Source organism: Brassica napus, chromosome C1, assembly GCF_020379485.1.
Source record: "Brassica napus cultivar Da-Ae chromosome C1, Da-Ae, whole genome shotgun sequence".
Taxonomy (NCBI): domain Eukaryota; kingdom Viridiplantae; phylum Streptophyta; class Magnoliopsida; order Brassicales; family Brassicaceae; genus Brassica; species Brassica napus.
The window spans coordinates 7,440,916-7,451,165 of NC_063444.1; the positions used below are offsets into that span (position 1 = coordinate 7,440,916).

A 10,250-nucleotide genomic window follows, 5' to 3' on the forward strand; every position below is an offset into this window, starting at 1 on the left:
ATAATCATTTATATTCTGATACGTTTTAGCGTTTATATATTAGTTTTTGAGGTTTATAGGGAGAATCTTGACATGTGTGAGTTTGACGAGTAATTTCGTATGAACAACTCTCCATGTTGTTAACTTTTTTTTTATACCTTGTCAAATATATTTGATTATTTTCGTAAAATCCTGGAGAGATTCTTATTTAAACCGTGTCAAATGTCAACGAGAAGAGCGTAAATAAGAATGATCTGATCGACCGATTAATAACATTGATCATGAAAAGATTTGCGTGTGTGAGAACCTTTGCATTATCTCATAATTTCTTTTAATAATCACAAGGATCCATCGTGGAGGTCAAGTAAGGTCTAGCTAACAAATAGATAAATAATAATTCAGTATAAAATGTAAAACGTAAAGTGCTTAGTCAACCACGTATATTCGTTTCCTTTACCTTTATATTGGTTCCTTTAGAAAATAAAGTTATTTGCATTGTTTTTAACTAACGTCAGTATACGCAAGGCATACAAGACACGCATTGAGACCTGCACGTTACAACTTACATATTTTGTTATTACAATTTGTTCTTTTTGAAAAAAAAGCTCTGAATTCTTGAAATATTGTAATGGACGAAGAAAATAAGAATACTCAAGAATTGGCCATTTAGTACCAGAAACTCCAACTAATTGTTTTGTTAACCAAGACTATATGGACGTACGTAAGCCTAACTTGAGATTGAGAATAGTATCGAACGGTTAGTTCAGTCTCAAAATTTCAATGAAGTTTGAAATATGGCTTCATTTTCGGCTGGACAAACAACATTAGTTCCCCATAAGAATAAAACCTAAAACCAATGGATTTACGTCTTGCTTCAAACCACCCTATCACTAAACTACCGCTGCTTAGTTTATTTATGCCATTTACTTTCAACTTTCATATTCTTTCAATATTCATATAATTTTCTATCTTTGAATCTGGTTTTGGATACACTTAGCTCGATCATTGTTCGGTTGCTCGCTTTGCTACAGTTCTTCAGCAATAAAAGCCCATCATAAACTTATACTGTATATATATTAGAAGTACTATATATTAGCATGAATTAAAGATGAATACAATGATGATTGGCAAGTGTACGAAACAGTAAAAATCGTCATGTAAAATCCTCATGTTATTGATGACATGAGACTTGGAAGGAACGATTTTGTCATAATTTGGACGGTGGACCTAAATTAGCTCCGTGTGGAACAAGGAAGATCTTCTTTCTTCTATTTTCGGGTTTAGCAAATCATCATGTTATTTATCCTTTCATTTCACGTTGGTCTCTGTGTGCTTTTATGTGGTATATGTATTATATACGCTTTTTTTATGAGTACAAAAGTTTGCCAAAATAGAAAATTGTATTTTGTACAGTTACTTATTGAATAAAGTAGAAACATCTAAGTTTTAGATAATGTCTAGATTACTAATCGGCGATTCAGTAATGTTCCATTATGAATAAATATGTTTCTCCGTCTCTTGACTTTGTTAGTACTAAAGTCGTAGTTTTAACTTTCAGTTCATGTCAGCTACTCGTGTGTTGACAAGAATTCATAACCAAGTCTTCCATTTTCAGGTTTGTTTTAGAATGACTTTGCTTAAGCCATCTCTTATTTTTTACATGTATTAAATTTTATAACGAAACTGAAGAATATAGACAAGATGTATACACTAATACTTGAGGATACAAAGACTCTAGAGGATTCAGAGGTTTCGGGTTATCAGTTGGTTTAGCTGACTGCTCTGGTTATTTCCGGTTCAATTGGAGTAGCTCTGGATGAAGACATGTGTTCTATCTTTTGCGTGTTTATAAGTCTCAGTCTCTTGGTGATAATGAGATGAGCTGAGATAGAGTTGTAAAGAGAGAAGAAGAAACACTTTGTATCCGTACGGTGGCTCAAGTTTCAGGGTCACCGGGGTTCAGTGGATGGATTGCCGTAAGAGAGTCGGCCCGGTGAGTATATAGCAGCTTCTCCATCTTGGAAGAGTGTGGTGAACACCGGATAAACAATGTTGTGTCTTTCTATATAGTCTTTACTTTCTTGATTACACATGAGAGATTGATTAGGGAGAGAGAGTTTGAGAGAAATCTAGGATCGAAGTTAAACAGAAATCAAATGAATAAATGTGGTTCGTTAAACTAATAATTAGGATTGAGAGGTCAGTAATATGTTTGTTCGCAACAAAATCCATAATCAATAAATACAAAACTAAGCAAGATTGTTAAATTCGGGTTTAATTATGAGCTTCCAATTTAAAACCAATCGGTGATTAGTGGATTGACCATAACCCTTTATATATTATTTAATGTCCCTTAGAATTCCCGATGTGAGATATATATCCCTAATACCCCTCCTCGAGATGATGGCTCTCATCGGCCAGAAATTTCGGAACTTTAGGATATTTATACTCGGTCGAGCGAGTTTAACACAATTTTTATACCCAGTTGGAAGGGTTAATCATAACCTTTATACCCGGTCAGAAGGGTTAATTTTAATTTTAATTAGGAGTTTAAGGTATTTAGGATTTGGGCTCTGATACCATGTTAAATTCAGGTTTAATTATGAGTTTTCAATTTAAAACCAATTGGTGATTAGTGGATTGACCCTAACCCTTTATATATTAGTTAATGTCCCTTAGAATTCCTGATGTTAGATATATATCCCTAATAAAGATTCAACTGCTTAACAAAGTATAACATGTTTATTTTCTTGTGGTTTTACTTCGGTTCTAGAAAAGCTATAACAGAAGTCTAACATTCATTTTAGTTTCACGACTAGAATAGTCTTATCCAATTCATTTTCTTGTGGTCGGTTTGTGTTGTAAAACCAACTTTAAACCCTACCCCCTCCCAAAACTATAAATTCAGATAATCTCGGCCTGAGCAACAACCAGATGATTTAACAACAGAAACATCATCTTTGCTACCTAAATCAATGGTCTGTCCTTTAGACAAAGACGTCGGATCTCCAGTGCCATCAAAAGCTTTACGGCTCATAACACGACAGATCTTAGTCAAGACATGAGTGAAAGCTTGCTCAACATTTGTAGCATCAAGAGCAGATGTTTCCATAAAGAACATGTTCTCTCTTTCAGAGAAAGATTTAGCTTCGTCCTCTTGAACTGCACGAAGGTGATGAAGATCAGCTTTGTTTCCAACAAGCATGATCACGATGTTGGCATCGGTATGGTCACGAAGCTCTTTGAGCCATTGTTCAACGTTCTCGAACGTTACATGTTGAGTTATGTCGTATACTAGAAGAGCCCCCACTGATCCTCTGTAGTATGCACTCGTGATTGCTCTGTACCTATATAACAACAAACACACAATTGCTCAATTACAAAGCTGGAGAAAAACAATATAAAGAGAACAAGCATATCTAGTAGGTATCCAAGAGGTCATGAATTCAATTCCCCTTTGAAAGGGTCTTCTCATTAGGAGAGTTATTTAAAATGGTTTGGGCTTTGCCCTACAAGATGTACAAGCTTAATGGAAATTGAACCAGATAAAACCATTGTAATTTGGTTTGTAATATTTTAATTTGGCTTTGGTATATTGGGTTTTTAATACCAAAATAAGTAAATATTGATTCTTTATTTTAATAAATAGATATTGGTTCATTTACATATATGTAATATTAAAACTCTTAACAAATTTTGGTTTAATAAATTACACTAAAATCAGTTACGATTTTATTTACAGTATATGACAAACTAACTGGTTACAATATTTGATAAACTGAAAAATATAAACATTTTTGGTTTGGTTCGGTCATGTTGCAATTATTAACCGACGTAAAACAACACATAACCAAGAAAAAAACAGAACACCGAGGGAAAAAAACAGACATATCACGAGGATTTTGTTTACCTTTCTTGACCGGCGGTGTCCCAAAGCTGAGCTTTGATGATTTTCTCGTCGACATGAACACTTTTCGTGGCGAACTCGACACCAATGGTAGCCTTTGACTCGATACTAAATTCATTTTTGGTGAATCGAGACAAAAGGTTTGTTTTTCCGACGCTGGAGTCTCCGATCAAGACTAGTTTGAAGAGATAGTCGTAGTCTTCATCGGCTATGTACTCTCCCATTATTGACTTTTTCAGAAACCCAAAAAATGAAAATATAGAACAAGAACTAAAATCTTTGGTTGATGTAAATAGTTTTGATATGAAAATATAGAACAAGAACTAATAGTTTTAATATTAGAGCAAACTGTAAAATCTTTGGTTGAACCAAAATCGGCTCTGTACTCTCCCAAAGAATATTTCTTCAATATAAATAGTTTTGATCAATTTAAATCACTCGGAAACTTTTCCATAAATTAAAGGATATCAATATGTAGGAAGATATTAGAGAAGAGGTTATGTATGGTATGTGATAAATTGTTGTTTTGATTTTATGGCATTTTCAATTAATGTTTTAAGATATTATTGTAAAAGACAATTAAAATATGAAGTAGATGTTAAGATAACATGTGTCCATGTAAATGGTAACAATGAAAAAAATATTACATATCAAAGCTGTGAATATGACAAAAAAAATTTCTTAACATTATTTAGCAATTTTGTTTCCTTACTCTTTGCATTCATATTTGCCTAGATTTTGTACCATAAACACTTGCCTATAAAAAATATAAACCCCTCAAATCAAAAGAAAATGTTCAACTTGTAAACTGCACATCATTTGACTCTAATGTAACAAATTTTCTTTTTATGACCTGCAGAGGTGTTTAATTGGAATTTTGGTTCGGTTTTGGTTTGCTTTTTACTTTTTGGTATCTCAACTTGTAAAAATTAGCTATCAAATTAATATCACATATATTTTGGCTTGGTTCAGTTTATATACTATCGTTTTCGGTTAATTCTATTTTATACCACAACACCATAACCATGTTTATCTTTTATAATACTTTGTAAATTTTTGTATATATAATTTAGAAGTCTCTCTAACTTTTAAATATATTATTTTCTGTATAACTAACTATTAAAAATAATTAGTAAGAGTAAAAATTTAATAATTATGATAATTTTCATAAAATAAAATAACAAAGTTAGTAATATCATAATATTATTAAAAACTAATTTTAACACTATCAACAAAAGTTATATTTGATTTCATTTGATGAAAATAAGAACAACAAAATAACTTTTAACTTAAAACAAATTACTAAAATCAACATCTTACATATCAATAAAATAAATTATATATATTGTTAATTATATGTAATTATGTATAATTATATTACAATATTGTAATTAGTCGGTTTATTTTGTTTATTTGGTTCAATCGATTTAAATATCAAGTTGTTATATTCATATAAGTTGGTTTTAATTTTACTGTATTGTACAAAACTTAAATTGTCTACTTATACCAATATTTTTTTATTGGTTGGAGTATCATTGAACGATATAATTCATAAATAAACAGGGCCACACCTTATAATTCAGGACTACTAAATCAAAAGAGAGCGAATTTAATTAATCGATGATGTCAAAATCTGAAAGAGGAAACATAAAACACCAGTACAAGATTATTCTCACCGTTCAAACGACTACGTAAAAGTCATCCATCTATGAATTGACTCTCCCCCATTCATTTGGAAAAGAGACATAATAATAATACAACACTACACCTTATCACCAATTTGATCATCATCATCAATGTCCGAAGTGCAGAGCTTCATCGACGGCCAAAGCCAACGAAGCAGCAGCACCAACATATGTGTGTGGAGTTAACTTCAAAAGTTGAGTTTTTGCTTCTTCAGGTAAATCCAAACCTTTGATAAACTCTCTTATGCTTTCTTCATTCACAGCTCTTCCTCTTGTTAGCTCCTTCAGCTTCTCATACGGCTCTGGAACACCGTACCTCCTCATCACCTTTTATCATAATACACCATGACAATTCCATGAACATGGAGGTAGCTTGAACGTTATAAAAGACTAGAAAGTCAAGTAGAAAACTTACAGTCTGTATCGGTTCAGCGAGAACTTCCCAAGTTTGATCCAAATCTTCTTTTAACCGAGCTTCATTAACCTACATCAAGAAACATTCTCAGTCTATGACAAGTGAAAACCTTTCTAAGGACTTACGGTAATAATACCTGAAGCTTCCTGATTCCTTGTATCGCACTCTTGTAAGCTAGAAGAGAGTGCCCTAAAGCTCCACCCATGTTTCTCAACACAGTTGAATCGGTTAAGTCACGCTGCACATTTTATCAGGCTTAGCTTATATTCACACACATTGCTCTAGCAAAGACACAGACTAAAAAGAGAAATGCTCAAACCTGCATTCGTGAAATGGGAAGCTTCATACTGAGAAAAGTAAGCTCAGCGTTTGCTTTCCCTAGGTTCCCTTCACTGTTCTCAAAGTCAATAGGGTTCACTTTGTGAGGCATTGTAGATGATCCGATCTCACCAGCTTTAGTTATCTGCTTAAAGTAGCCTAGAGATATGTAGCTCCATATATCTCTGTCGAAGTCAATCAAGATATTGTTGAACTGGCTGATCGTGTTGAAAAGCCTAGCCATATAGTCATGAGGCTCAATCTGCAAAAAGAGAAACAATCACTCAGTGATAATATACAAGGAAAAAGTTAATGAAGATAATAAAAACTATATAGTATATACCTGAGTGACGTATGGGTTAAATGTTAAACCGAGAGAAGTAACAAACTCCTCTGCAACGTGAGGCCAGTCGATGTTAGGATAAGCTGAAATATGAGCGTTGTAGTTCCCAACAGCACCTGCAAACTTCCCCTTAATCTTGGTTTCTGAAAGGTATCTCCTCTCTTCACTTAACCTCACAGCGAAAATCGCCATTTCTTTCCCTAATGTTGTAGGAGAAGCTGGCTGCATTAGAGAATCAAAACCATGAACATTTCTTCAACAAAGAGGCGAAGGTCTTGTCTTTAGAGGTTTTTACCTGTCCGTGAGTTCGTGAGAGCATGGGGACATACGCAAACTCCTTAGCCATCTGAGAGATCGACTTGATGAGCTCATCCATGGATGGGAGTATAACCGAAGTAAGCGCTTCTTGAAGCATCAAACCATGAGAAAGGTTGTTGATGTCCTCAGAGGTGCAAGCGAAATGGAAGAACTCAAGAACCTTAGCGATCTCTGGGTGTGATTCACACTTTTGTTTCAAGAAATACTCAACGGCCTTGACATCGTGATTGGTCACTTTCTCGATCTTTTTAACTTCCAAAGCGTCGTCCATGCTGAAACCATCGATGATGCCTTGCAAGTAAACCTCAGCTTCTTTGCTAAAGCTTGGAACTTCGGTGACTTGGGGAATTTTCGAAAGCTTAAGAAGCCATTTGATCTAAACAAAACAAGAACAATCAATGAATCTTAGTAGTAACAAGGAACGTTCAATCACAAGAAGCCATTTGACTTGAGGAATTCTTGATAGCTTAAGAAGCCATTTGATCTAAATACAAAAACAATCTTCTTCTCAATCAATGAATCTTAGTAGTAACAAGGAACGTTCAATCACAAGAAGTAAACTACCTCGACAAGTACTCGGAAGTAGATCAAACCAAACTCGCTCATGGAAGAAGCCAAGTCCTTGACTTTCCCCCAGTAACGTCCGTCCAGAGGCGATAACGCCGTTAAGTTCGACATCTCCAAGTCTCTTGAACTTCCTGCAGCCATTGCTATTACCTGAAGAGTATCCATTTTTTCGCCAATTGGGTAACAATTAGATTACATCCACAACGAAGCGTTTCGACATAAACCCACGACTAGATTACCTTTCTTGAAGTCGTTAGCTTGAGAGAATCAGCAGAAGAAGAGAGAGAGAATGAAACTGTGGGAATCGGGTGGTGAGAAGCTAAGCAGAGCGATTTTGATGGGTTTAAGAGTTTTCCGGTGGTGGGTGTGAAGCCGCAAGAAGGGAATTTGTTGTTGGTTAAAGCCTTGGAAGAAAAATTGAGCTCCATTTGCAAGATAGAGATCTCAGGATTCAAGCTTAGAAGCACGACGACGACGACGAAGGGAGTGAAAAGCTTGGAGCTTTTTAGGGTTTTAGGGGGATTCTGATTAAACTCAGATCAGGCGCTTTTCTGTAAATTTCATTTCTACCCCTGTTTTCTCTACGTATTTACGCTTACAGCTACAGATTATGTTTTTTTCCTGGTTCAACCTCAATTTTATAGATAGTTGAATTTGTTCTCCATCACTGGAGGAATGATTCATAATAACATTGATCAAATATAACGGATTACATATATCAAGTTTTGATAGTGAAAATAAATCAATTATATTCATATGACTACATAGTATAGAAAGAATAAACTTAATTGGTTTGAACCCCATTACATTAAAAAATAAAAATAAAATAATTGTTTTGACATGATTACATAATATATACATGTATACATATGTATGTTTAATTGTTATTTGTTACTAATATTTAAAACCTGTAGTCTTTAATGTTGTATTTTCCAGTCAAAAAGAAGATAATAATGTGTCCAAATACTCACTTCCAAATTCCTCAAACTCAAACAAACCAAACACATCACATTTCTCTTCTCCCCTGGTAGCCATTTTCTTATAATCAGTCTCAACTTCTTGAAACATTATACAACCTTCATCTCTTCTTTGTCTCTTTCTTGAACCAGTACAAGTTTCTTCATCCCCAACCATTCCACAGATGTCCAAACATTCCTGAGTTGAACAATAACTAAAGGCACAACTGTTGTCCACCATCCCATCAACAACTCTATCATTATAGGACCTAATTGTCTCTTTTCCTCCGGTCTCACGGTAGTTTCTTAAAGGTTGAGACGTACTTGAACGGTTTATCGGGTAGTAATTTGGGCTGCAATCCATTTCCATAGCTTTTATGACCGTCTCGATTTGAAAATTTGTGTGAGCTCTTTCTACTCCTCTGATTCTAACTGCTGCTTTATCGTAAGCCATAGCTGCTTCTTCTGCTGTATGGAACGTCCCGAGCCAAACTCTAACACCATTTCTCGTCGAATCCCTTATTTCTGCTGCGAATTTCCCCCAAGGACGCCTCCTTACTCCCCTGTATTTCCTTGTTTTGCAAGAAACAGGAGAAGACAGAGAACGTGAACCAGTAGGGTTGGTTAACGGCTCATGATTGGTTTCGCTTGGGAAAGAAGCAATGGAGTCGAGAATCTCGGCCCATTCCTTGGCCTCCATTGACATATCTATGGCTGGAAGGCTTCCTTTTGATTCTTTTGATATGTCATCAAGTGTTGGCAATGCTTCCCAAGTCGTGGAAACTTCTTGAACATGGACTGATCTTGTATCGGTTTCTGGTTTTCTGATGAAGTTCTCCCAAACATTCTTTAGGATCTCCCCGTCTGGTTCTTGGATGTTTCCAAAAGCCATTGTTAAATTTAAGAGTATGTGTTGGTCGGCTTTAGTGCCCTTTTAAAGAGAGAGTTGCTTTTGAGGAGTTTGTGTGTGGGTTGAATGGAAATTCGGCGGCAGGATAAGTGGGAAGTACAGTTGGTGAAACTTGTGTTCCAAGTTTCTGACCACCTCGTTTCATGGAGGGTTTTAGGTTCCTCGTGAAATCGGGGGTTTTCTATGTTTGTACTCACACGTATCATGTATGAATGAAATCGAATTTAATATATTTATTAATGTTACTTAAATTTCGAAGCATTGAGATTGTGTACTCACATTTAATTAAAAATAAATAATAGAAAACTTTGTGTACTCTTGAAAAAGACCAGATGCAGAGTATACTTTCTTTGGATATATATATTTTTTGTCAACTTAATTTTTTTTTTGAACATGTCTACTGTTTGAAGATATTAATACGCAGATTCAGAGCCGGTTCAATGGTGTCGTAAGCTCTTGGGCAATTTTTTGTTTTTGTTTTTTTTTTAATTTTCAAACTAATATTTTTCTTTAAGAATCTGATAAATATTTGTTTTTCAAAATACCAGAAGTATTTTTAAAATAAAACTGTGATAAATAAAAATACTTTCATAAAAAAAAATTGGACCCTTTTTCTCATTTTTAATATAATACATGTATTTTTTTAAAAAAAATTGAGCCCTTATCTATTAAAAAATAAGAAGACAACAGACTGGATCCGGAGCGGTTGCACCGCTAGTCTCCCTCTCTAAGCCGGCCCTGCACAGATTAAAGACAGTTTAAAGGGGGAAAAAAGCTGATATGTTTGTAGTTTTTTTTGAAGATAAATATGTCTGTAAGTTATGTTCAACAATGTACATTAGTCTTGAGTTT

At 34.6% G+C, this 10,250-nt stretch overlaps 3 protein-coding genes across 4 annotated transcripts; all 3 read right to left on the bottom strand.

The window, feature by feature from the left end:
• Positions 1-218: 218 nt before the first annotated feature.
• On the bottom strand, positions 219-5,326 carry LOC106372993 (ras-related protein RABA1e). The gene is made up of 2 exons (XM_013813236.3): positions 3,890-5,326; positions 219-3,326 (listed from the first exon to the last, which is right to left on the bottom strand). Exons 1-2 carry the CDS (start codon positions 4,108-4,110, stop codon positions 2,876-2,878), a joined length of 672 nt encoding a protein of 223 aa, XP_013668690.1. The 5' UTR covers positions 4,111-5,326; the 3' UTR covers positions 219-2,875.
• A 149-nt stretch (positions 5,327-5,475) lies between these two features.
• LOC106375604 (adenylosuccinate lyase-like) lies at positions 5,476-8,065 on the bottom strand. 2 transcript variants are annotated; one of them, XM_048745480.1, is made up of 9 exons: positions 7,772-8,045; positions 7,530-7,682; positions 7,414-7,449; positions 6,943-7,305; positions 6,648-6,869; positions 6,306-6,566; positions 6,123-6,224; positions 5,987-6,055; positions 5,476-5,898 (listed from the first exon to the last, which is right to left on the bottom strand). In XM_048745480.1, exons 1-9 carry the CDS (start codon positions 7,958-7,960, stop codon positions 5,680-5,682), a joined length of 1,614 nt encoding a protein of 537 aa, XP_048601437.1. In that variant the 5' UTR covers positions 7,961-8,045; the 3' UTR covers positions 5,476-5,679. The 2 variants fall into 2 exon arrangements, with proteins under 2 accessions (XP_048601437.1, XP_013671010.2); XM_013815556.3 differs by lacking the exon at positions 7,414-7,449 and having other exon boundaries at positions 6,943-7,341; positions 7,772-8,065.
• Positions 8,066-8,289: 224 nt separating this feature from the next.
• Positions 8,290-9,981, bottom strand: LOC106375167 (ethylene-responsive transcription factor ERF091-like). The gene has a single exon (XM_048745481.1). It carries the CDS (start codon positions 9,378-9,380, stop codon positions 8,469-8,471), a length of 912 nt encoding a protein of 303 aa, XP_048601438.1. The 5' UTR covers positions 9,381-9,981; the 3' UTR covers positions 8,290-8,468.
• Positions 9,982-10,250: the final 269 nt, after the last annotated feature.